The 27,232-nt window shown below is 37.7% G+C and overlaps 1 protein-coding gene across 4 annotated transcripts in view; it reads left to right on the top strand.

The window, feature by feature from the left end:
- The window catches only part of PRRC2C (proline rich coiled-coil 2C), a 97,632-nt gene that overhangs the window by 13,046 nt on the left and 57,354 nt on the right, over positions 1-27,232 (top strand). For 2 of the 4 annotated variants that reach the window (XM_047840230.1, XM_047840232.1), the window contains exons 2-10: positions 11,927-12,088; positions 13,456-13,633; positions 15,371-15,480; positions 16,567-16,692; positions 20,639-20,862; positions 24,707-24,789; positions 25,447-25,580; positions 25,661-25,748; positions 27,023-27,167. In XM_047840230.1, coding sequence (XP_047696186.1) covers positions 11,977-12,088; positions 13,456-13,633; positions 15,371-15,480; positions 16,567-16,692; positions 20,639-20,862; positions 24,707-24,789; positions 25,447-25,580; positions 25,661-25,748; positions 27,023-27,167 — 1,200 coding nt within the window. In that variant the 5' untranslated portion in view covers positions 11,927-11,976. The remainder of the gene's footprint in view (positions 1-11,926; positions 12,089-13,455; positions 13,634-15,370; positions 15,481-16,566; positions 16,693-20,638; positions 20,863-24,706; positions 24,790-25,446; positions 25,581-25,660; positions 25,749-27,022; positions 27,168-27,232) is intronic. The other 2 variants (XM_047840231.1, XM_047840233.1) reach the window with 1 other exon arrangement.

A 27,232-nucleotide genomic window follows, 5' to 3' on the forward strand; every position in this document is an offset into this window, starting at 1 on the left:
TAGGGCTCATGCTGTGTGTGGAGCGTTCTTGGAATTCATTCTCTCTCTCTGTCTCTCTCTGTCTCTCTCTCTCTCTCTCTCTCTCTGTCTCTGTCTCTGTCTCTGTCTCACATTAAAAAAAAGGGTACCTGGATGGCTCAGTTGATTGTCTAACTCTTGATTTTGGCTCAGATCATGATCTCATGGCTCAAAGTTTCAAGTCCTGTGTAGGGCTCTGTGCTGACCATGTAGCCTGCTTGAGAATCTGTCTCCCTCTCTCTGCCCCTCCTTCACTTGAGCACCCTTGCTCTCTCTCTCATAAGTAAACTTTAAAAAATAAAATTAAAATAATTTTTTGAAAAAGTAGCATGCTCTACTGACTGAAACAGCCAGGTGCCCCACAGTCTATTTGCTTTTGAAATACTAGCTTTTTTTTCCTTCTTCACTTATTTCATCTTAACACTTTTTTGCAAAAAAAAAAAAAAAAAATTGTTTACAAGGTGATATGTATATTCATTGTTTAAATCTTGAAAATGTAAATGCACATGTTTTGGTGTATCTACTTTTGGTGAAAAATGTTAGTTTCTGACCATCATTGCTCAGAGTCCTAGAACCTTGAATTTAGAAATATGATCACTGGGGTGCCTGGGTGGCTCAGTTGGCTAAGTGTCCAACTCTTGGTACCGGCTCAGGTCATGATCTCACAATTCGTGGGTTTGAGCCCTGCACTTTCCTTTGGTGCAGGGCCTGCTTGGGATTCTTTCTCTCACTCACTTTCTGCCCCTTCCCCAGGCACGTGCATTTTCTCTCCCTCTCACTCTCTCTCAAACTAAAAAAATAAACTTAGGGGCGCCTGGGTGGCGCAGTCGGTTAGGCGTCCGACTTCAGCCAGGTCACGATCTCGCGGTCCGGGAGTTCGAGCCCCGCGTCAGGCTCTGGGCTGATGGCTCAGAGCCTGGAGCCTGTTTCTGATTCTGTGTCTCCCTCTCTCTCTGCCCCTCCCCCGTTCATGCTCTGTCTCTCTCTGTCCCAAAAATAAATAAACGTTGAAAAAAAAAACTTAAAAAAAAAACAAAACTTAAAAAAAATAAGATTACTTTCTCTTCCCTTAAAGAGCCTATTATTCAATAGGCTTTTTTTTTTTAATATTTATTTATTATTGAGAAAGAGCGCAAGTGAGCCGTGGAGGGGAAGAGAGAGAGGGAGACACAGAATCCGAAGCAGGCTCCAGGCTCTGAGCTGTCAGCACAGAGCCCGATGCGGAACTCGAACTCAGGAACTGCGAGATCATGGCATGAGCCGAAGTTGGATGCTCAACTGACTGAGCCACCCAGGCGCCCCTCATAGGCTTTGTTTTCGTAGACTGACCCTGAGTGATCGCTTGGGCAGCACATATACTAAAATTGGACCCATAACAGAGATCAGCCTGGCCCCTTGCAAGGATGATGTGTTGACTGACCCACAGGCCTTAATGATTCACTTTTATAGGTACATCGTAAGCAAGACAGTAATGTTAAAAAAATACATTCTTAATGGCATGCAAATAACAAAAATTTTTTTAAAACTAAAAAGACTATATAGTTCCTTTATAGAGGCTATAGTTCCTTTGTAACTGTGACAATACAGTTTTTGAAGTCAGAATCTGGCAGATTGAAAAGAAATGCACCTGTTGAGCTTACTGTTTCAAGGGTTTTTAAATAAATTACTGATTGTGTAAATTGTATTGTTCTGTTACTGAAGGTGTGGATCTGCTGAATGCAGCCCTGGGTTTACTCAGCAGTTGAGATTTTTTATTAATTTTCCTCCAGTGGCTCTTCATGACATTTAGATTAAATTGGACAATAGTCCTATCCTAGTCTACTAGGCTCTGCAAAATCTGACTTCTGCTGCCTACTCTGACTTCTTCTCCTGCCTCTCTCCCTCAGACATGAACCCACTTATCCCAGATCAAAATTAGTTTTATCCCCCCAGTGGTTCTCAACTGTGGCTATACTTGCATACCTTGGGGATATTGTGGGTTCAGTTCCAGACCAGTGTAATAAGGTAAATACCTCAATAAAGCAAATCAAATGAAAAATTTTTTGGTTTCCCAGTGCATGTGAAAATTATGTTTATACTGTATTGTAGTCTATTAAGTGTGCAATAGCAGTATGTTTTATAAAAACAGTGTATATACTTTAATGAAAAATTACTTTATTGATAAAAAAATGCTAACCATCATCTTAGCTTTCAGTGAGTCGTAATCTTTTTGCTCATGGAGGATCTTGCCTTGATGTTACTGACTGATGAGGGTGGTAGTAGCTGAAGGTTGGGGGGCTGTTGCAGTTTCTTAAAATAAGACAGCAGTGAAGTTTGCCACATCAATTGAATTGGTATTCTCTCTCTGTCTGCCCATCCCCGGATCATGTTCTCTCTCTCCCAAAATAAATAAATAAATAACCTTAAAAAAAATTAGAGTCAGTCTTCTCAAACCCTGCCACTGTTTTATCAGCTAAGTTTATGTAATATTCTGAATCCTTTATTGTCGTTTCAGCATCTTCACCAGGAGTAGAATCCATCTCAAGAAACACTTTCTTTGCTCATCCCTAAGAAGCAACTCCTCATCCATTTAAGTTTGATGCGGAGATTGCAGCAATTTAGTTCCATCTTCGGGCTGCACTTCTCATTCAGTTCTCTTGCTGTTTCCACCACATCTGCAGTTACTTCCCCCACTCAAGTCTTCAGCCCCTCCAGGTCATCCACAGGGGTTGGAATCAACTTCTTCCAAACTCCTTTTAGTGTTGATATTATGTGTGACCTCATGTATCTAGTCTCCAATTTTTAGCCACAGCTGCATCTTGTGCCTAGGCTGTTGCAGTCTGTGATGTTTCCACCTTGTACCCTTTGGCTCTCCACAATCCATTCTCCACATTGTAGCCAGGATATTTTTAAAACCAAACATACGTCTCTGTTCGGAATCAAATGGTTTCACATTACTTTAAAGATAACATTTAAAATTCTAATAGACTTTCTCATGCAAACTTCTCTTTCCCTTTCAACTCTCTTTCTCACTAGTTTCTACTTACTCAGCTTTTATGTTTTCAAACATGATAAGCATGTCAGGACCTTAGGGCCTTTGTATTTGCTTTTTCTTCATCCTTGAAGCAGGCTCCTTCCCCATTAGATCCAAGTCAGAAGCGTTTCCCTCAGGGAGGCCTTTGGCGATCAACTAGTAGTTCCACTGTGTCTTACTTTCTCATATTATCCTGTGTGGTTTCATTCGTAGCATTTGTTATTGTCTGAAATGATCATATTCATCTATCCTTTCAGTCACCACAAAGACCCCTGAGAGCAGATTCTAATGTGCTGTCAAATAATTCTTTAACCCAGGGTTGCGAAGACTTTCTCCCTTGTTTTAAGTTTTTACATTTTGTCTATGCCCCCCTTTTTAAAAATTGGGATACAATTAACATATCACGTTGTAGAAGTTTGAGGTGTGTGTGTTGACTTGATTTCATGCATTTCTGTACTGCCAGATGATTATTACTGTAACATTAGTTGATGTTCTTTTCATCACATAGTTATTTTTTTGTGTAGAGAGAACATTTAAATTCTTCTCTCTTACCAACTTTGGTGTATATAATGTATCATTTTGACTGTAACCATAATGCTGTGCATTAGATCTCCAGAATGCTCATGTCTTCTAACTTCAGTTTGTACTCTTTGCTATGGTCCATTTTGAGTTGTTTGTATATGGTAGGAGGTATGGATTAGAATTCATATTTTGTATATTATGTATACCTAATTGCTCTACCACCACTCGTTGAGAATATTGTACTTTATCCACTGCATTTTCTTCACATTTGTAAAAAATCAGATGCCTGTGTATATTTATATTTCTGCACTCTGTACTGTTTCATTGATCAGTCTTTTTTAGGCCAATACCACACTGTGTTCATGGCTGTTTGATAAGTACTAAAATCAGGTGACCAATGTCTTGGTCTTCCAACTTTCTTTTTAAAGCTCTTTTGATTATTCTAGGTCCTGTTTATTTCTTTATGAGTTTTAGAACCAGCTTGACAAATTCTACCACTCTCTCCCCCTGAAATTCCTTCTTTGATTTTGTTTGGGATTTCTTTGAATCTGTAGATCAATTTGGCAAGGAATCGCATCTCATATATATTGGGTCTTCTGATCCATGCACAGGGCATAGCATCATGTATCTAGGTCTTCTTCGATGATTTGTAATTTTATGTTTTTAAAAAAAGATTTTTTTTTAATGTTGATTTTTTTTGAGAGAGACAGAGACAGAGTGCGAGGAGGGAGGGGGGGCAGAGAGAGAGGTAGAGAAAGAATCCCAACCAGGCTACGCACTGTCAACACAGAGGACTTGATCACAGGAACCCGAACCTGTGAGACAACCAGGGGGCCCTACAACAGATTTTTATATATTGATCTTGTGTCTTGTGTGCAACCTTGGTAGACTCTTTTTTAGTTCTAATAGCTTTTTCTAAAAATTTTTTTTTTCAACGTTTATTTATTTTTGGGACAGAGAGAGACAGAGCATGAACGGGGGAGGGGCAGAGAGAGAAGGAGACACAGAATCGGAAACAGGCTCCAGGCTCTGAGCCATCAGCCCAGAGCCTGACGCGGGGCTCGAACTCACGGACCATGAGATCGTGACCTGGATGAAGTCGGACGCTCAACCGACTGCGCCACCCAGGCGCCCCTCTAATAGCTTTTTCTAGAACCTGTTAGATTTTCTGCAAATGTGATCAGTTCAGCAAAGTCAAGAGTTTTATTTCATCCCTCCCATTCTGAATTCCTTTTGTTTCTTTTTCTTCTTATTGCACGGCTAGAACTTCTAGTACAGTGTTGGACAGAAGGAGAGAATTGATATCTTTGCCTTATTCCTGATCTTTGGGAGGACAGGAGTAAGCATTCAGTCTTTTACCATTAAGTATGATGTTGCTATAGGTTTTTGGATTTTACTAATAGACTTTATTTTTTTGTTGGTTTTCATACATACCCTTTATCAAGATGAGCCCTAGTTTACTTAGAATTGTTATCAGGGATAGGTATTGGCTTTGTCATGTGCCTTTTGATATTGAGATAATCGTGTGCTTATCTATGGTGAAATGCATTGATTTTTGATTGTTAAACCAACCTTGCATTCCTGGGATAAAGATACTTAAATAATAAAAAAAATCTCATATATTATTCCTTTAGTTCTCTTTCTGGTGTGGTTCATTCTTTTCTGTAGATCTAGATTCTGATGTTGCCATTTTTTTTCCTAGTTGAAGAACTTTAATATTTAATATTTCTTGTAGTGTAGGTCCTGCTAGTGATGAATTCTTTCAGGTTTTTTGTGTCTGAGAAAGCCCCTAACCCCTTTTTTGTTCTTCAGTTTTGAAAGATATTTTTATTCAGTAGAGAATTCTAAGTTCATCAGGGTCTTTTTCTTTCAATACTTTCAGGCATGAGGCTGCAACATTTCTCACTTGCATCATTTCCAACAAGAGTTGTTTTTTTAAGTATCCTTAACAAAATTTTTTTTAATGTTTACTTATTTTTGAGAGAGGGAGATCTCCAACAGGGGAGGTGCAGAGAGAGGGAGACAGAGGATCTGAGGTGGACTCTACACTGACAGCACAAAGCCCAGTGTGACGCTCGAACTCGCATACTGTGAGATCATAACCTGAGCTGACCCAGGTGCCCCTGCTGTTGTTATTTTTATGTTTGTTTCTCTTGTTGCTTAAAAAAAAATTTTTTTTTATTTTTTACATTTATTTATTTTTGAGAGACAGGGAGACAGAGACAAGTGGGGGGAGGGGCAGAGAGAGAAGGAGACCCGGAATCCGAAACAGGCTCCAGGCTCTGAGCTGTCAGGACAGAGCCTGATGCAGGGCTCGAACCTGTGAGATCATGATGACACTCAACTGACTGAGCCACCCAGGTGCCCCTCTTTTGTTGCTTTTAAAATTTTCTCCTTAGGGGGCGCCTGGGTGGCTCAGTCAGTTAAGTGTCTGACTCTTGATTTCTGTTGAGGTCATAATCGTGGGTTTGATCCCTGTGTCAGGCTTTGTGCTGACAGCTCAGAACCTGGAGCCTGCTTCAGATTCCTGTCTCTTCTCTCTCTCTCTCTCTCTCTCTCTCTCTCTGTCTCTCTCTTTCCCCTTCCCCACCTGTGCTCTCTCTCTCTCTCTCAAAAATAAAATTTGGGAAAAAAAGATTTTCTCTTTATTGTTACAGATTTTTTTTAAAGACTTTTTTATTTTTAAGTAATCTCTACACCCAACATGGGGCTCAAACTCACAACCCTAAAATCAAGAGTTGTATATTTTATTGCCTGAGCCAGCCAGGCTCCCTTCTTTATTTTTAGTTTTGAACAATTTGATTATGATGTGCTTTTGGTGTGATTTTCCTCATATTTTTTATGCTTGGATTTGTTGAGCCCTTTGGACCTGGGTTTGTAGTTTTCATCAAATTTGTAACATTTGGTCATTATTTTTTCTCTCACCCTACTTAAGTGACTGCTATTACACAAAGATTAGGCTGCTTGAAGTCGTCTCAAGTCATACTGATACTTTTTTTTCTTAAGTTCTTTTTTTCGCATTGTCTTTTCATCTACTGATGACTTCCAAGTTCACTATTTTTTTTTTATCAAAATGCCTAAAATGCTGCTAGTCCCATCCAGTGTGTTTTTCATTTCTATAAATTTTGATTTTTAAATATCTTTCATGTCTCTATTTGTAGTCACCTTCTTGTTGAATATATAGAATGCAGTTATACTTTTAAAAAACTGGTTTAACAATGGTTTATGGCCACTGGGTCACCTGGGTTGGTTTCAATTGATTGATTCTTTAATGTGGCTCATCTTTTCGTGTCTGTTTGTGTAATTTTTTTTTATTTGCATGCAACAGTGTAGATTTTACTCTCTTTGGGTGTTGGATTTTCCTTCTTTTTTATATACATTCTTTAAATTTCTTTCAGACTTGGTTACTGGGGAACAACAGTTTGATCCTTTTGAGTGTTGCTTTAAGATTTCCAGATCAGTGTTTACTTTTCTTTGGGTACTTTTTTTTTTTAACCACTGCTGAGATGAGGTGTTTGTTAATACTCTATCCAATACCCAGTGATTTAAGAGTTTCGTTGTTGTTGTTTTTTAAGTCTGGCTGGTGAGAACAGACACTATTCCCCGCCCTTTGTGAATAGCATGTACTGTTCCTCTGATTAAAATGGTTCTTTCCTGGGGCAGCTGGGTGGCTCAATGGGTTAAGCTTCTGACAGGCTCAGGTCATGATCTTGTGGTTCCTGAGTTTGGGCTCTCTGCTGTCAGTGCAGAGCCAGCTTGGACCCTCTTGTCTCCCTCTCTCTCTCTCTGTCCCTTCCCCATGTGTTCTCTCTCTTTCAAAAATAAATAAATATTAAAAAAAAAAAAAAAGAAGAAGGTTCTTTCCTGGCTTTGGTAACTTCCTAACACACATCTGCACACTGGTACTGTGCTGAATATTCAAGGGGGATCCTCTTCAGGTCTGTAGCATTTTCTCTGTATAACTCTCTTTCAAATATTCTGTCCTAGCACCCTGAGCTCAGCTTCATAGTTTTCCGCTCAGGCAGTCTGCCAGCTTCCACTTGAGTGCCATGACCTGGGAACTCTCTAGGCACTAAATTCAGGAAACCGTAGGTCCCAATTCACTTTTTTCTGTCTTTTGGGGATCACTGTACTTTCTTGCCTGATGTGCAGTATCTTAGGCTCTGGTGTTACTTACATATAAAAATTATACATATGCATATGTGTATATACAGATACACGTCTATATATACTGGATGGTATATATAAAAATGTGTTTTGTCCAGTTTTTGAGTTGAATTGTTTCAGTAGGGGAATGTAAATCTGATCCCTGTTACTTCATTTTAGCTGAAAGTGTACACCTGTCAGGCCCGATTATTACTTTCTTAGAAAATTCTTGTGTAGCTATGATTCTTTGATTTATTTTAGGCACCCAAACAGGAATTCCACTTAAAAAATATTTTTTAAGTACATTATACAAAGTGAAGGTAAATCTTGATCATGCTTAGGCTAGATTGGTTGGATTCTTTTGATACTTTGTCCTAAAAGTAATCTTAAATTTTGAACAAGTCATTGGCTTTTCTTTCAGATATATGTTAGCTAAGATTCAGTCTACTTGGGGCTTTTTCAGGGTATATTTTCTCAAGTCTTTCAGAAGGAACACCCCAAAAAGCAAGTAGGCTAAATTAAACTTTGGCCTTAAACTAAAAGTTCTCATACCAACTGGCAAATCACTGTAGTGGAATCGACCTTTCTGATTTATAGTTTTATTGCTTATGGCTCCAATTCTTTGGTTTTTTAAAAAAAAATTTTAACATTTATTCATTTTTGAGAGACAGAGTATGAGTGGGGGAAGGGGCAGAGAGAGGGAGACACAGAATGTGAAGCAGGCTCCAGGCTCTGAGCTGTCAGCACAGAGCCTGACATGGGGCTCAAATTCACAAGCTGTGAGATGCTTAATCGACAGCTTACTAGGCACCCCGTCCAATTCTTTGGTTTTAAAAATGCATATTGTGGAGTGCTTGGGTGGCTTGGTTGAGTGTCCAACTCTTAATTTTGGCTCAGATCGTGATCTCATGATTCGTGGGATCCAGCCCTTTGTCGGGCCCTGTGCTGACAGTATGGAGACTGCTTAGGATTCTCTCTCTGCTCCCATCCCCCCCCCCATCCCCTCTTTTTCTCTCACAAAATAAATAAATAAAAACTTCAAAAAACCCCTGTTAAGCTGCATATTCTTTTATACCAGTTAGGTACATTAAGTGATAGTTTGTCCTTTTGATGGAATTATCATTCAATTCATTTATATACCATCTTGTGTATTTGATGTATATTTTTTTCTGGTGTAGTAGGTACTGTAAAACATAAAAACAAGAGCAGGTCATAAGCATATGAAAGCACATGTTTACTCTGTATTCTTGTGGCCTAATAAGTTGATTCTTTGTCCGTATTTCTCACTGCAGAGTACACCCAGTGTGTATTTTAATAACCTCTTTTGAGAAAAGAGTATGTACTGAAGGGCATATTTTATTTCACTTCTTTCTTTTTAAGGAATAGGAAGAAAGATACATCCCCTTTACTGCAGTGATTTTGAAGACTGCTTGCATATTAGAATCAGCTGAGGAATTTTTTCAAACAAAGGATTGATGCCCAGGCCCCACCTTGAAACCACAGATACTGACATATTTTAAGTCCCAGGTGATTCCAGTGTGCAGCAAGGATTAAGAACCATGGCTTAGAATATATCTGCTTTTAATAAATCAGCAAATCCTAAACTTGTGTGTGTCTCAGCATCGCCTGAGGACTGGGTAAAACTGAATGCTGGGCCCCATCCTCAGGGTTGGATTTGGCAGGTCTGGGTTGGGGCCTGAGAATTTGCATTTCTGGTAAGTTGTACATGATGGTTGAGAACCCCTGTGCCAGTAGTTGGAGACAGGGACGCTGTTGAGAAAGATGGATGTAGATGCAGGTGGGCTTGTAGGTTTGCCCCTGTGTTTGAGGAGTTTCTTAAAACGTTGTTTTGTCTATGATGTAGGCATGTGAGGGTCTCCACTAACAGTGTGGCAGGGAGTGGTTGAGAGGTTTAAGGTGTTAAACTGCCATTAAATGAGAGTGAAAGAACAAGTTGACTGTTTCTCTTTTTTTCCTTTTTAAATTTATTATTACTTTATTTATTTATTTATTTTGAGAGAGAGAGAGAGAGCAAGCACAGGGGAGGGGCAAAGGAAGGGACACATTGAGCTGAAATCAAGAGTCAAGACGCTCAACCCACTGAACCACCCAGTCGCCACTGACTTTTTTTCTTGATATATCAGTTACTTTTTCTTACCTGAAGAGAGATCTCTTTGAATCTTAATTTCATCATCTAGTAAATATGCACTGCCCCTTTTTTTGTTTTTGTCATTGTAGATGAATATATGTTTTCCCTACATCTTTGTTCATGGTATTGGTGAAAATATGTCAACACGATAGGTTCTGGGAGTACAGCTCTTTACACCATCATCATCATTAGCACCTTAGGAATGGAATGAATTGTATGCATTCTTACATATATGGTAGCAGATAGCAAGCTATTTATATATCATGTAGTTCTTTTGGTTGCCGGTGAGTCCTTTTCACAATTTATATCAAGGAGAGCTTGTTTGCTAAGTGTATACCTGGAGAGCTAACTGGTTATCTACAGTTACATGGGGAGGAGGTGGCATGATATAATGGACTGACCCAGAAGCCTTGATTTCAAATCCAATCCCATTTACCTCTGAACATCAGTTTCTTCATCTGTAAAATCAGGATACTAACTATAGTATACAGTTAGTTGTTAGCCTGAAATGAGATAATGTGAAAATTTTTGGTAAATTCTATAGAACTATACATATATTGAATGTGGTAGTTGATATACCTGTAACACCACACCTCTGCATGTGATGTTGATTCTACAGTTGACAAATGTAAAACCAGTAGGCAAAATGATCTTTATGTTAGAGTCTGCATAGGCATTCCTTGATTTGGAATACTTTTTGCATGATGTATGTATCTATTCTCTGTGCTTCAGTTCTCAGAGCTTTTAGCTATTGATGGGTGTAGGGTTTGGGGGTAGAATTGGCCATCTTATGCCCTACTTCCACCCTAACCACTTAAAGACATATTTAAATATAAAACAAAACCATAAGGTTGATATGTGTGAACTCCATGAAATGGAAGGAAAATAGTATAAGCTAATTTGTGTATTTTTCGTGTTTATTAATAGACTGGTTTTTAGTTAAGGCACACACAAGATTAGGATATATTAGCCCCAAAGATGAAATTCTTTTTGTTTGTATATGAGTGTTCATAAAAATACTATTTTCTTCTAATAACTTCTTTTATATAGAGAGACTTGTTTTGACAAGTTCACACCACTTCTTGAACATTAAATCCATAGCCATGAAATAGAATACTGTTTTTATGTACCTTAGGTTTATGAGGAAATGTTTGCAGAGAAAATAGAATGTTTCTTTTATTCTAAATTGTTAAATTACTGTAGTTTTTTAAGACACATACTGCCTGAAAACAGAGGCATGCAATTTAGAGGAATGATGGTAATCCTTGTATCATATTTACATTCCATATATTTGAACTGATGCCTGTCGTCTCAAGCCTGTTAAATTGAATAGTTTTTGTTTATTAAATAGAAAGACAGTCTCCATAGATTTACTGTAGTTGAACTATTCATTTCAGTATGGATTAAAATTTTTCTTTTTCTTCTTCTTTTTTTTTTTTTTTTTTTTTAAGTAGGCTCCATACCCAACATGGGGCTCGAACTCATGATCCTGAGATCGAGTAGCATGTGCTGTCAACTGAGCTAGCCGGGAGCCTCTGGATTAAAACTCTTATTCTGATACAGTTAAGTGGTTATAAACCACTAACGTGTTAACTGAAGGCAGGACAGTTTACTTTGATTGATACGGTTGTGTGTTCTTGGAATTTGACAGTATTGAAGGAGTGTATGAAATTATTATTATTAAGTTTGTTTATTTTGAGAGAGCATGAGCACGCAGGAGGGGGAGAGAGAGTGAAAGAGAGAGAATCCCAAACAGGCTACTTACTATCAGTGCAGAGCCCAGTGCAAGGCTTGATCTCATGAATCGTGAGATCGTGACCTGAGCCAAAACCAAGCTGGGTGCCTAACCAACTGAGCCAACCAACTGAGCCAACTGAGCTGGGTGCCTAACCAATTGAGCCAACCAGGTGTCCTGAAATTATTGTTGATATGAGTTATTGAAGATTGATTTCATTTCTCAGTGTTTTTATTTTTCAGAATTTCTGGGAACGTTTGAATTTACTGAGAGTTTCTTAAAGTAAGCTAGCTAATAAATTCTAAAATTTTCCTCACTTTTCATTTTTATGTGTGTCTTAAAGGTTTGAAGGGGTGTGGCAGGAGGTTTCGGACTCGATGAGTTTCCACCGAAATGTCGGAGAAGTCAGGCCAGAGCACAAAAGCAAAGGATGGGAAAAAGTATGCAACACTCAGTTTATTTAATACTTACAAGGGTAAATCTTTAGAAACTCAGAAAACCACAGGTGAGTAAAAACAAGTGGCATATTTTTATGATTTTCATGGTTTTGTTTTATTACCGTGATTGGTATTCTGGAGCTATTCCTGTTAGGAGTTAGGACAAACCCATGTTTATGCAGCCCTCTGTACATTAGACTTTGTGTATGTGTTCATTTTTCAGGGGAAGAATTAAATAATCTTACAGCTGAAAATTTATAAGTGTTTTAAAATATGTTTTTTATTTTCTTATTTGTTGTCAGCAGACAATAAGTAGAACTGTGTGGTTCCAAAGGGGAATCTCATTCAATGAGATTGGTAGGCATAGAAATAGTGGGTATTTACCACCACTTTTAGTTACGGAATAAAGACAGTCCTGGGGTGTTTTGTTTGTTTCTTGATAACTTGAACCCAGTGTTTACAGTGAAAGGTGAAAACTGAACGTTACGTATGTATGGTACGTTAGCAGTATTCATTATGAATGAGAAGTTAGCATATTCTAAATATGTACTAAATTTGGGGTTTAAAATAGATTCCCTGAAAAGATTACATGTTTTCACCCATGTTTTTCCTTTTCATAGTAAATAGGGTTGGTTGTTAAACTGTTTAAATCATCTTTTCAGTAACTCGATAGTTTAATATTTCTACCGTGGGTTATGTTGCTGGCATGTGGCTTAGTTTTAAAATTCTTAGAGAAAGACAGATATCACATGATTTCACTCATATGTGGAATTTGAGGAACTTAACAGATGATCATAGAGGAAGGGAAGGAAAAATAAGATGTAAACAGAGAGAGGCAAACCATAGGAGACTCATTTTTAAAGGTTTTGTTTTGTTTTTAAAGTTTATTTATTTTGAGAGAGAGAGAGCACCAGTGCGAGAGGAGCAGGAGGAAGGTTGCGGGGGGGGGTACAGAGGATTCAAAGCAGGCTCTGGGCTGAGAGCAGATAGTCCGATACAGGGCTAGAACTCAAAACCTGTGAGATCATGACCTGATCTGAAGGCAGATACTATGTTTAACCAACTGAGCCACCCAGGCACCTCCAAACTATACAGTTTGGAGATGTATAGTACAGAGAACAAACTCAGAGATTGATGAGAGTGGGGAAAATGGGTGATGGGCATTAAGGAAGGCACTTTTGGGATGAGCACTGGGTGTCATATGTAAGTGACAAATCACTGGATTCTACTCCTGAAGCCAAGAGTACATGGTATGTTAACTAACTTGAGAATGAATGAATGAATGAATGAAGGAAGGAAGGAAGTTCATATTTTAAAATATTAGGAAATAATAGTTCAAGATTTCATTAATTCCTGTTGTCTTTCTATACAGTTTTAAGAATAAATTGAGCGATAAAATAGATGTTCTAAGAAAGTTGATGTTATTGATCTTTAGTTGCAGCTCGACATGGATTACAGAGTCTCGGAAAAGTTGGTATTTCACGGCGTATGCCTCCACCTGCTAACCTCCCAAGTCTCAAAGCAGAAAACAAAGGCAATGACCCTAATGTGAACATTGTACCTAAAGATGGCACAGGATGGGCATCAAAACAAGAACAGCATGAAGAAGAAAAGTGAGTCAAACTCAACTAAAGAATGAAACTATTCCCCTTTCTTTAGAGAACTTCTCTTGTCTTGTCTTGTCTTGTCTTGTCTTGTCTTGTCTTGTCTTGTCTTGTCTTGTCTTCTAAGATTTTATTTCTAAGTGATCTCCACACCCAGCATGGGTCTCAGACCCACAGCCCTGAGATCAAGAGTCGAATACTCCACCGACTCCAGCCAGCCAGGTGCCCTGGAGAGAGCTTCTATTTGCGTTTGTTCTGCGTGCTAGACGTTATGCTACATGTATTAGATACCTCATGCCATCTAAAATCTTTTACATAGCCAACTTTTGGTGAATTTGTTTTTTAAAGAAAGTTTTATTCATTTTTTAAAGTTTATTTATTTTGAGAGAGAGAGCATGTGTGCACAGGTGAGGAAGGGGCAGAGAAAGGGGAGAGAGAGAATTCCCAGCAGGCTCCGAGCTGTCAGCCCAGAGCCTGATGCAGGGCTCTGTCACTGTGAGATCATGACCTGAGCCAAGATCAAGAGTTGGATGCTTAACCGACTCAACCACCCAGGCTCCCATGATGAATTTGTTTTTGTGAGAATATTTAGGGGCGGTGTTTCCATGTGTCAGTGTAGAACAACAGATGACAGAATTGCTAATCACAACTCTTCTTATGTACCATGTCAGGCGCCCTCAAACCCCCACCATATCTGGCATTCTCTGAATATAATTAGGAGTTGATTCTGTTAAGTAATTTCCATGATACTAAGAATTCCTGCCTGCCTGGTTCACTGAAACTATACCTGATGCACATTTTTAAGTGCTCAAGTAATGTTATTTGAACGAATAAGGAATTAGCAGGAAGGCTGTGATAGAATTAATAATGACCTTATTCAATGCATGTTTAGCATTCTGTGTTTCAGGGATTATGCAGGGCTCTTAAGTTTATTGAATGACCAAGTGAAGTAGTGGTAATTTGGAAAAATAATACAAGCAATTGGGTACTTGGTGCTTTTTGTCTGTATCTGTGATCAAATTTTTGTATTCCTATTTGGGGAACTTTATATAGTAAATTTGACTTTACTTGGATAAAGCTTGTCAAAGACATTGTTCTCTGTTTCTTAGTTGTAGAATTATTTTGTAGTAGCAAGTTAGTTACGGGTCTCAGTATACCAGAAATATATTGCATCTGTTAAGTTTCTTAACTACTATCTTTTTTATTTTCAAGCATTAACTCATTATAATTATTGAATAAAACTGTAGATTGTTTAAAGATACCTTTTACTCAAAGGGATGTACCAGGCAGGTTGCTGTTACTGCTTCCGGTAACATTAATAAGTACAGTGGTGAACCTGTTGACTGCCAGATGGAGAGTTTGCTTAGACTTAGCACTGGTCAAGTCCACCAGTCCAGACAGTATGCATGCTATAATGTTATTTCTAATTATATAGAAATGTAGACTTTTTCAAAACAGACTTTTGGTAGCTATGCTCAATAATGAGTGTTCCTTTTTTTTTTTTTTTTTTTTTGCAAAATTAAAAACAAGCTGTCTTCTTGGGTTATTAAAAGATAGACATGAAAGGGGATGAAAATAGCTATACTTTATTTAAAAGAATGCTGCAGAGGAAAAGCATTTGTGGGAAATGCACCTATGAGTAAATATGTAGCCAAAACCATCTATACACAGATTTACTATAAATACAATATTTATTTTATTTGAACATACAATATCTGAAATAATGGATTCATGTTTTTTTTTAAGAACACCAGAAGTTCCACCAGCACAGCCAAAACCTGGGGTTGCAGCTCCCCCAGAAGTAGCACCTGCTCCCAAATCTTGGGCCAGTAACAAGCAAGGTGGGCAAGGAGATGGTAAGTGGACATTAGCTGAGGAAACTGGCTAGGTTTGATGGTTACTGAACAGCCATGCAGGAGATAAGGGGTGGATTATTATGTTTTGGCAGGGGTGGAGAACATTGTTGAAGGATATACTCTGGCCCTAAAAAGGGTCTTTTTTTCAGCTCTTGGGGTAGTTAAGTTTCAGTGCCAAAACCCAGGTATGAGCCAATGATAGGAATTTAAAAGGGAGTCTTTAAAATCCCCTCTGTCCCACATTGTTTTATCTTTACCCTAGTACCTTTAGCTCTTTAAGGCATAAAAGGACCCAGACACTGTGTAGGTTGCTATAAACCATATTCATCACCACGTGTGCCCCATTACCTCTTCTGTTTCAAACATGCTGCTCCCGATTCCATGGTAGAGAAGAGCTAGACAGTTTCCATAAAGCACAGTAACAGTAATACTCCCCCCACTTAGGAATGATGGACTCCCCAGAAAAATTTAAATTTTCCACTTGCAAACCAGGAAACATCTATAAAGCATTGTATGGGAACCTATCCAGGCCCTTAAACTAATACAATCAGATCTTTTAATTTATAGAAGTGTATAAATAGGCAAGCAGGCAGGTAGATAGATGGATGGATGGATGGGTGAATGGGTGACTAGGAAGGTTGCAACCAGTATCTCAGTTGTAAATTCAGTGAAGGCATTTTAGCCTCACAGTGAATAGTTGCAGTGTTTGTTTATATATTCTATTTCAGTAATATTATTTGAACTGATTCTTAGAGTTACTAGTAAAGGAATTTGACTTTTTGAAAATGTGAGGAGTCATAATGAAAGAGAAACAGGAGTGACACTGCTTACTTGCCTCGTCGTCTTTAATGAGTTCTGAACAGTGTCTGGCAGAATCTTTTCTTAAAGTTTTATCTCCTCATGGCTGTTCATTAACTTTCCAAGGGATTCTAATTCTAAATAAACTTTAACGTTTTATGGATATAAACAGTCATCATTGAAAAGTGGAATAATTTATCAGAGAAAAGCAGAGAACTCTACCCTGGGAGGGTGTTTCCATTATCTTGAGTATAAGTGTTACACTTAATGTTTTAAAAAAATCTGTAGGAATCCAGGTGAATAGTCATTTTCAGCAAGAATTTCCCAGCCTACAGGCAGCTGGAGATCAGGAAAAAAAAGAAAAAGAAACGAATGATGACAACTATGGACCTGGACCCAGTTTACGTCCACCAAGTAAGAATACTTTCTATTTAATAAAAATGGTGAATGAGATGATATTTGTGTTTTATTTAATGATCTAATTTCCTGCCCAATATTATTGTTCTATGTGACTTGCCTATTTTGAAAGACAGACAGTAACTGCTATCATTCCGGTGTGGTTTTCACATACACAGCATTCGTAGAACTCAAGACCTCAAGTTTGAGGGTGGGGGTGGGGAGAGAACTTAAGTTTGGAGATGTACATCTTGGGCCTCACACCCAACCCACTAAATCAAAAATCTGCATTTTAACAAGATGCCTGGATGAGTTCTTTGCACATTAATAATGGTCATTTTTACAGTAGTAAAAATTTTGGACCAACCTCCCTAATATGCAAATATTTATTTATAAATTATATCCATTTATTTACTACTCTATTAACATTCAAGGATCCCTTGTTTTCTGAACTCAAAGCAGAGAACCAAATAAATTTGGATAGTGAGAAATAGTTGTGTACATTATAAAGCAAAAACTAAAAATAGAAATATAAAATCCTTGAGATTTTTAAATGAATTGTATTAGTTTCGATTGTCATTACCAAATATATCAAAGAATTCTGTATACATGGGGAGGTTTTTCTTTTCACTGATGGTTACAAATCTTTATTTCTGATAACCTGATATATTTCATATTTCTTATGGCTCATTTCTTGTCTGGTTGGGTAAATCATCTTTTTTTTTCTTTTTTTCTTTTTTTAATATATGAAATTTATTGTCAAATTGGTTTCCATACAACACCCAGTGCTCATCCCAAAAGGTGCCCTCCTCAATACCCATCCCCCAACCTCCCCTCCCTCCCACCCCCCATCAACCCTCAGTTTGTTCTCAGTTTTTAACAGTCTCTTATGTTTTGGCTCTCTCCCACTCTAACCTCTTTTTTTTTTTTTTCCTTCCCTTCCCCCATGGGTTTCTGTTAAGTTTCTCAGGATCCACATAAGAGTGAAACCATATGGTATCTGTCTTTCTCTGTATGGCTTATTTCACTTAGCATCACACTCTCCAGTTCTATCCACGTTGCTACAAAAGGCCATATTTCATTCTTTCTCATTGCCACGTAGTATTCCATTGTGTATATAAACCACAATTTCTTTATCCATTCATCAGTTGATGGACATTTAGGCTCTTTCCATAATTTGGCTATTGTTGAGAGTGCTGCTATAAACATTGGGGTCCAAGTGCCCCTATGCATCAGCACTCTTGTATCCCTTGGGTAAATTCCTAGCAGTGCTATTGCTGGGTCATAGGGTAGGTCTATTTTTAATTTTCTGAGGAACCTCCACACTGCTTTCCAGAGCGGCTGCACCAATTTGCATTCCCACCAACAGTGCAAGAGGGTTCCCGTTTCTCCACATCCTCTCCAGCATTTATAGTCTCCTGATTTGTTCATTTTGGCCACTCTGACTGGCGTGAGGTGATATCTGAGTGTGGTTTTGATTTGTATTTCCCTGATAAGGAGCGACGCTGAACATCTTTTCATGTGCCTGTTGGCCATCCGGATGTCTTCTTTAGAGAAGTGTCTATTCATGTTTTCTGCCCATTTCTTCACTGGGTTATTTGTTTTTCGGGTGTGGTGTTTGGTGAGCTCTTTATAGATTTTGGATACTAGCCCTTTGTCCGATATGTCATTTGCAAATATCTTTTCCCATTCCATTGGTTGCCTTTTAGTTTTGTTGGTTGTTTCCTTTGCTGTGCAGAAGCTTTTTATCTTCATAAGGTCCCAGTAGTTCATTTTTGCTTTTAATTCCCTTGCCTTTGGGGATGTGTTGAGTAAGAGATTACTACGGCTGAGGTCAGAGAGGTCTTTTCCTGCTTTCTCCTCTAAGGTTTTGATGGTTTCCTGTCTCACATTCAGGTCCTTTATCCATTTTGAGTTTATTTTTGTGAATGGTGTGAGAAAGTGGTCTAGTTTCAACCTTCTGCATGTTGCTGTCCAGTTCTCCCAGCACCATTTGTTAAAGAGACTGTCTTTTTTCCATTGGATGTTCTTTCCTGCTTTGTCAAAGATGAATTGGCCATACGTTTGTGGGTCTAGTTCTGTGGTTTCTATTCTATTCCATTGGTCTATGTGTCTGTTTTTGTGCCAATACCATGCTGTCTTGATGATTACAGCTTTGTAGTAGAGGCTAAAGTCTGGGATTGTGATGCCTCTTGCTTTGGTCTTCTTCTTCAAAATTACTTTGGCTATTCGGGCCTTTTGTGGTTCCATATGAATTTTAGGATTGCTTGTTCTAGTTTCGAGAAGAATGCTCGTGCAATTTTGATTGGGATTGCATTGAATGTGTAGATAGCTTTGGGTAGTATTGACATTTTGACAATATTTATTCTTCCAATCCATGAGCAGGGAATGTCTTTCCATTTCTTTATATCTTCTTCAATTACCTTCATGAGCTTTCTATAGTTTTCAGCATACAGATCTTGTACATCTTTGGTTAGATTTATTCCTAGGTATTTTATGCTTCTTGGTGCAATTATGAATGGGATCAGTTTCTTTATTTGTCTTTCTGTTGCTTCATTGTTAGTGTATAAGAATGCAACTGATTTCTGTGCATTGATTTTGTATCCTGCAACTTTGCTGAATTCATGTATCAGTTCTAGCAGACTTTTGGTGGAGTCTATCGGATTTTCCATGTATAATATCATGTCATCTGCAAAAAGCGAAAGCTTGACTTCATCTTTGCCAATTTTGATGCCTTTGATTTCCTTTTGTTGTCTAATTGCTGATGCTAGAACTTCCAGCACTATGTTAAACAACAGCGGTGAGAGTGGGCATCCCTGTCGTGTTCCTGATCTCAGGGAAAAAGCTCTCAGTTTTTCCCCGTTGAGGATGATGTTAGCTGTGGGCTTTTCATAAATGGCTTTTATGATCTTTAAGTATGTTCCTTCTATCCCGAAATCATCTTATTTTTAATTGCTGTTATGTAATTGATGCATTTCTATTAGAAATAGATGTGTTAGCTTTAGTGTTTTCTTGTTCAGTTGATTTTCACCAGTTATCTGTTGCTGAATAATAAATCTGGCAGCTTGAAACAAGAAACTGAACTGGAGTTAACTTCACACAGTATCTGAGGGTCAGGAATCTGGGAGCTGCTTAGCCAGGAGTTCTAGCTCAGGACCTCTGTCAAGAAAGTTGCAGTGAAGCTATCATCTGATGCTGACTTGACGTGGCTACTGTCCCAAGCTCGCTCACGATGCCTCTTTTGTATGTGGGCTGCTTAGAGTGTTGCTTCCCCGGATAAAGACAGATGTGACTATTCCCACTCTGGATGGAAGCCCAGTTTTTAATAACTTAATCTCATAAGAGACACATCATCACTTTTGCTTTATTCTGTAGGTGACACCGACCACTTCTGGTACACTGTCAGGGAGGACTACACAGGGTGTGAATACCAGGAGATAGAAATGCATTTTGGACATCTTGGAGGCTACCTACCAAACACTGTAGTCACTGAGTTCCTTGGACACATGTAACTAGCCATATTAGACTAAAAACAAATTTGAGCATTACTGTAACTATAGAACTCCCCTTCCCTCAGGACACCTCAGATCCAACAGTGATTTTAATCTCTATCTCACATATCTGTAAAGCTTAATAGAGAAGTTCTAATATTTTCTTCCCCATCCCCAGTATTTGCTTTTGATGGCACCTTCTGAGGTACATCTGCTCTGCTTTGGAAGCCACTGTTTTTGAATACTAAACACCTTGAAAGCATTAGGGTCTAGATTAGATTTTCACTGCTCTTTTAGTGTGTCTTGTTACTTTATTAAATTTAGAAGTGTGCCTATTTTGATTTCACTGTGTTCCATTTTCAGGTTTTTTTCTTATTCCTTTTTTTTTTTTTTCCTTTTAATTTCGGTGCTGAATTCCAAAGTGGTGTTTGTTTCTTTGTTCTAATTGAATTTCTTATCTCTCTCCATACCAGATGTTGCTTGTTGGAGAGATGGTGGGAAGTCTGCTGGCTCACCTTTAACATCTGACCAAGATGAAAAGCCCTCTGGGCAGGATGAAAGCACAGCTGGAACATCAGAACAAAGTGACATCCTCAAAGTGGTGGAAAAGAGGATAGCTTGTGGCCCTCCACAGGCTAAACTGAACGGGCAGCAGCCTGCTCTGGCTTCCCAGTACAGGGCTATGATGCCTCCTTACGTAAGTATTGTCGAAGAACCAGGCCATTAAATTAGAGGCTTTTGATCTGGGTTCCAAGGAGAGAATTAAAATGGGGAAAAGTTTTGGTTTTTATTTGCATTAACATCTAACTAAAATTTTCCTTGATTTATGAATGCAGGAAATAAATCACAGAGGTATCAGGAGTACCCTAGTTTTTCTCGTTAATAGGGATCATAGGTATTTTCATATCACATCATATTGTTTTGGATATAGCAAAATAATTACACTCAGCCACACTTAAAGGTAGTTAGTAGGGGGGCGCCTGGGTGGCGCAGTCGGTTGAGCGTTCGACTTCAGCCAGGTCACGATCTCGCGGTCCGTGAGTTCGAGCCCCGCGTCAGGCTCTGGGCTGATGGCGCCTGTTTCCGATTCTGTGTCTCCCTCTCTCTCTGCCCCTCCCCCGTTCACGCTTTGTCTCTCTCTGTCCCAAAAATAAATGAACATTGAAAAAAAAAAATTTTTTTTTTTAAAAAATAAAAAAAAAAAAGGTAGTTAGTAGGGGCACCTGGATGGCTCAGTTGGTTAAGCCTCTGGCTTCAGCTCAGGTCATGATCTCATGGTTAGGGAGATCGAGCCCCGCATCCAGCTGTGCCTTGATGCTGTGGAGCCTGTTTGGGATTCTCTTTCTCTCCCTCTCTCTGCCCCTTTCCCTCTCCACTCAAAATAAATAAATAAACTTAAAAAAAATAAGTTATTAGACCACATGGGTAGACTCACTGGTTATGTAATGAATCACATACATTACCATATCTCAGATTGGTTTTTTAAACATTGTAGTAACAACATTTTAATATAATTGTTTTCTTTCATAGTACTCTGTGTTTTAGATAATGCTTTTCAAACATTTCTATGAGAAGAAGTTCATAGGATTTATCAGACTGCCCACAGGGTTTGTCCATGGCACAAAAAATTTAATATGTGCTTTGTTCTAAAGTTTTTATTGGTAAACATACTTTATATTTTTTAACTTTTTATTATAGAATATTTTGAACATATGCAAAAACAGAAATAATAGTACAGTGACCCTCCCCGTTATTCCATACCTCCTGTCCATCTTAAGTATTTATCAACTTGTGGTCTGTTTCACCTATTTCCCACCACCTCAGATTACTGAAGCAAATTCCAGATACTTCATTTCATCTATGTGTATTTTATGTTGGATTTTAAAACAGAAAGACCAGGAGGAAAATCCACAATGGCACCATCACACCTAAAAAGAAAGTTTCTAAAAACATCGAGTCAGTGTTCTAATTTCCTTGATTGTCTTATAATTACGATCTAGATAACATCTGTTCTTTAAAATTGGTTCATATTTTTCTTAGGAATCTTCTTATCTTTGGTTACTTCTTATCCTCCCTCTCTTAAGATTTTTTTTGGAGCTTATTTGTTACTATTTATTTGTTACCTGTGGAGTTTTTATAGTCTGGATTCTGCCGATTCTATTTTTGTAGTTTTATTTAATATATACTTCTGATCCATATATTCCTATAAATTAAAATTTAGATTTGGTGCCTTTACACGTCTGTTTGTTCTCAGCTTCCTATGAAATGTTATGGCAGTTTACATGTGCCCAAGTAAATAAACTAACATTTTTCAGGGGACCATTAGTCTCAAAAAGAATAATAGTCTGGTTCTTACATTTATTATTTTATATATTTATATAATTTATATAATATATATATAATATTATATATATATATGTATATATATATATATATATATAAATAAAATGTTTGTTTATTTTTGAGAGCGACAGTGCAAGCAGAGGAGGGGCGGAGAGAGAGGGAGACACAAAATCTAAAACAGGCTCCAGGCTCTGAGCTGTCAGCATAGAGCCTGATGCAGGGCTTGAACTTACAAACTACGAGATTATGACCTGAGCCGAAGTCGGACACTTAACCAACTGAGCCACCTAGGCGCCCTATATTTATTTTTATTATGACTTAATTCCTAAGTATTCATGTGCTAAATATCCATATTTGTTCATATTTTCTGATTCTTTGTATTATGTAACCATTCTAGGAATGTCTAAATACAATTGCTTGTTAAATTAGTTTTTAATTTGCATGCATGATAAAAATGAGTCTCATATGCTAACCTGGCCTTGAAAAATTATTTACACCAGGCTACTTGTCTCCTGTAGTTTGTAAATTCTGCCTCCAGAGACCCCTGAATTTTCCGGCGTGGGGGTAGAATGGGAGAAGGGAAAGTAAAAGGGGAGAGCATGTGGCCTTTGTGCCCAGTTTCATCAACCATTTTGTTTGAATAATGTCTTCCACTAATTAACAAAAACAAAAAGCTTTTAAAACCATAACTATAGGGGTGCCTGGGTGGCTCAGTTGTTTAAGTGTCCCAACTTCAAATCAGGTCATCATCTCGCAGTTCGTGAGTTCAAGCCCCACATCAGGCTCTGTGCTTACAGCTTGGAGCCTGGAGCCTGATTTGGGCGCTCTCTCTCTCTCTCTCTCTCTCTCTCTCTCTCTCTCTCTGTCCCTCCTTGCTTGTGCGTGCGCATGCTTGCTCCATCCCTCTCTCTCTCTCTCTCTCTCTCTCTCTCAAAAATAAACATTAAAAATAATGACTATATATTGAGAATTTAAAGATTGTTTATAGAATTAATTTTGTGGCAAATTCCTAAATTTTAAACATTTAATACCACATGAAATTAATCTCTATGCCTGACTAATTAGCAGAAGAGAGATCTAATAAAACTTTACCTATGAACATTTGCCTCCAGCAGTGTTTTCACTAACTTCAGTACAGGATGATGTAACTGAAAATTCTCCAGAGTATTCCCCAGACAAAAAGCTTTCCATTTGAGCTTCAGCTGCTGTACTTAACTTAATTAACTTTGCTCTAACCCTACTTAGAAATTTCTTCTTTGGACAACATGATCATATAAACATAGCCTTTCTTCAAGTACAAAGTAATTTCTGCACCTAACTTTTTTTTTTTTTTTTTTAAGAAAAGCTAATATGTCTCAGAATATAGATTATATATTTTAAGGTAATACAGTCTGTTTGCCTGCCTCTCTCTTTATCTCTCTTTCTTCCTCTTTTCTTTCTTATAAATATTTTGACCTGGTTATAAGCGCCCCTTGACATCTTATCTTCCTTTTCATATCATAAGATAAATCCCTCATGATGTATCTTCATAATCTATCTTATAACTTTTCCTAAACTTAGCTTTCAAATCCAAGTTCCCATAGAGAGCATCATCTTTGGGCCTCAGTTTGTGATGACTATCTATATAATAACTTGAATCAAAATTCACCTATGTCCTACCCATAGAAAATCTCCCAAGTAGCTCCCTACCCACCTCCTCCCTCACTCTCTTGGGTTGTGGATGATATTTTTATCTGAACGGAGTTTCCCTTTACCAAGAAATCTGCCTTCAATAAATCTACTCCTCCATTGCAGTGAAGTCTCACATTGTTTCCTTTCAAATATTTCAACTTGGTTAAGGCTTTGCAGTTCTCTGGAGTGCATGCATGTTGTCTTTTTAGGTTTTTTGTGTCAGTATATAATTATTTATGTAATTTTGTTAATGGGATAACAGAAGCTCTTTGTAGGATATGTCCCTAGTTATTACCTTTATTTGTAAAGCCTTGGTGCAAGCAGTAGTCTTACAGATGGCTTATTGTTAAGGGTGAATGATGATTTATATACTAGCCGATAAAACTGATTTTTCACAGTATAGTTTATTTTAACCTTTCTTTCTATAAATTGTAATCTCTGGTTTAGGTAGAGTGGTCTTTATGTACACACATATATATATATATAACTTGGTTAAAAAATTTATCAATTTTGTTTCCTTCATACAGATGTTTCAGCAGTATCCGAGGATGGCTTATCCTCCTCTTCATGGTCCTCTGAGGTTTCCGCCTTCTTTATCTGAAACGAACAAGTAAGGCTATTAAATGATTAAAGTTGCCAAGGCACATATGCTCATTAAGATTTTCTGTAGTTTGAGTGAGTTGTGATGATTGATTCATTATTTTGATCTCACAGTACAATTTCCAGGAACAAATAATTGACCTTTATAAGACAGAACACAAATGCTTTATTCTTCTAAAACGTTAATTGACATAAGATTCTGAAAACTGGAAATCATCACAAAGATGTGACACTTACATTTATCCCTTTTTCTTTCCGTGATATTAATGACCTCCCATTTTCTCCACCCCCCTTTTTTTTGCCAAGCGTAAGACTTGAGCATTTTTCTTAATGATGATTTTTCTTAAAATTCTTCATTTTGATATTAGTGTGTCTTAGCCATATTATTCTTTAACATATTTATTGTATTTTAAATATTTTTGGTGATAAAAAGCCCACTGTCTAATATTAAATACTTACAAAAAAACTGTATCAAATATTGTCCTAAATTTACATATATACATTAGAAATTTCTCATACACATGTCCAGTGCAAAATATTTTGTGTATATCATGGTGTGGAAAACATTAATGTTGAATTAAAATGAAATTCCAGTCTTTTCATATTTACCTAATTTAGAAGCATTAAAACTTTGTATCCTTTCGCCTCATCACCTTTTGTTCATTAGAGGCCTTCGAGGAAGGGGCCCGCCTCCTTCATGGGCCTCTGAGCCTGAACGCCCCTCCATCCTTAGCGCATCAGAACTAAAGGAGCTTGATAAATTTGATAACCTCGATGCTGAAGCTGATGAAGGTTGGGCAGGTAAGAGGCAAAATTAATTAAGCATTTTTAGTTTTTAGATGTTTTTAAACAGTCAGTCTAAGTTTTCTTTAATTTAATAGGTGCTCAGATGGAAGTAGATTATACAGAACAGCTGAATTTCAGCGATGACGATGAGCAAGGAAGTAGTAGCCCTAAAGAAAATAGCAGGTAAGCTGTTGTGATACCTTCCGCAAGCAACAGTATGAATTCATTGATACAACATCCATTCATGCAGAGAGGCTTCATTAATAGGTATTTATTCTTTTTGTATAAGTTTTCTACATTCTACTCCAAGAATATACTGACTGGAAAGGTGACTAACAAGCCACAAATTTTTTTTAAAGTACAGCTAATGAAGGAATTAAACTTTGATGTTTCTAAATAAAATACATAATTAGAAAAAAAGATGTTTAGTTGGAGGTACTTAGAAAGACAGCATCAGGGACCATTTCCAACTTGTTACTTGCTCGAACTGATTCATATTTCCAGAATTGGAGAAAAATAACTTGGGCTACTACAGCTGCTTTAATCAAGTCTTTGATTTTTTTTTTTTTTAAATTTCAAGCAGCATTTCAGTTTAGACAATGAGAGCTTTTACTCTCTTCTCTAACATAGGGGCATCACAGTCAGAAATATATGGGTTATGTAACATAAAAATCAGGCTCTTAAAATATAAGGAGCTTGCATGCACATGTTGGTATAGTTTTTTAGCCATGGCGTTATGATACACTCCTGTTTCATGATCAGTTGTGAGCTGCCTGGAACTTGTGATTTTAAAAAATGCCATAGTTTGACTTGTCTCTTTCATTAAATCAGAGTAAACTAGAATACAGGTATTAATTAATTATAATATTTTTTGGTTACATTTATTATTTTTTTTAATTAAAAAAAAAATGTTTATTTTGAGAGAGAGAGACATGGAGACACAGAATCTGAAGCAGGCTCCAGGCTCTGAGCTGTCAGCATAGAGCTGGACACAAGGCCCAGACTCACAAACTGAGAGATCATGACCTGAGCCAAAGTCGGACCCTTAACCAACTGAGCCACCCAGTCACCCCTGTTTGGTTGCATTTAGATGAGAGAGACTTTTGGGGTGGAGGTGATAGAAAATGGTGGGATTATAATTCATTTGCCAGGTTATATTTCAAGTTGTATGTGCGTATTTGACAACTACTCTACTGTACTTTATACCTTGTGGTGATAAACTGGGCAAGCCCAGTTACTAACACATTAGAGATCTATTAAAGATACACGGTATATGTTTACGTATTGAATGAATTAGCACCACCAGGTCACAAAACGATCTCATTCTTTGATATACTCCCCCTGTCTCACACTAAAACCATAGGAAACAGTCTTTTTTATATAGATAAAATGCTTTTACTTATGGTATAGTCTATCCACTTAACTTTTTAATTTCATCTGGATTTTTGATTCCTCAGTGAGGATCAAGGTTCAAAAGCCTCTGAAAACACTGAAAACCGAAAAGAAGCAGATGAAGCTTGCAACACTAAATCGTCTTCTCAGATACCTGCCCAGCCATCAGTATCAAAAGGTCCCTACGGGAAGGGACCCTCATTTAATCAGGTTTGTTGAACTCAGGATCCTTGTCACTGCATATGCTTTGGTTGAATTAATCTTGTAATTATGAA

The sequence above is a fragment of the Prionailurus viverrinus genome, chromosome F1, assembly GCF_022837055.1.
Source record: "Prionailurus viverrinus isolate Anna chromosome F1, UM_Priviv_1.0, whole genome shotgun sequence".
NCBI lineage: Eukaryota > Metazoa > Chordata > Mammalia > Carnivora > Felidae > Prionailurus > Prionailurus viverrinus.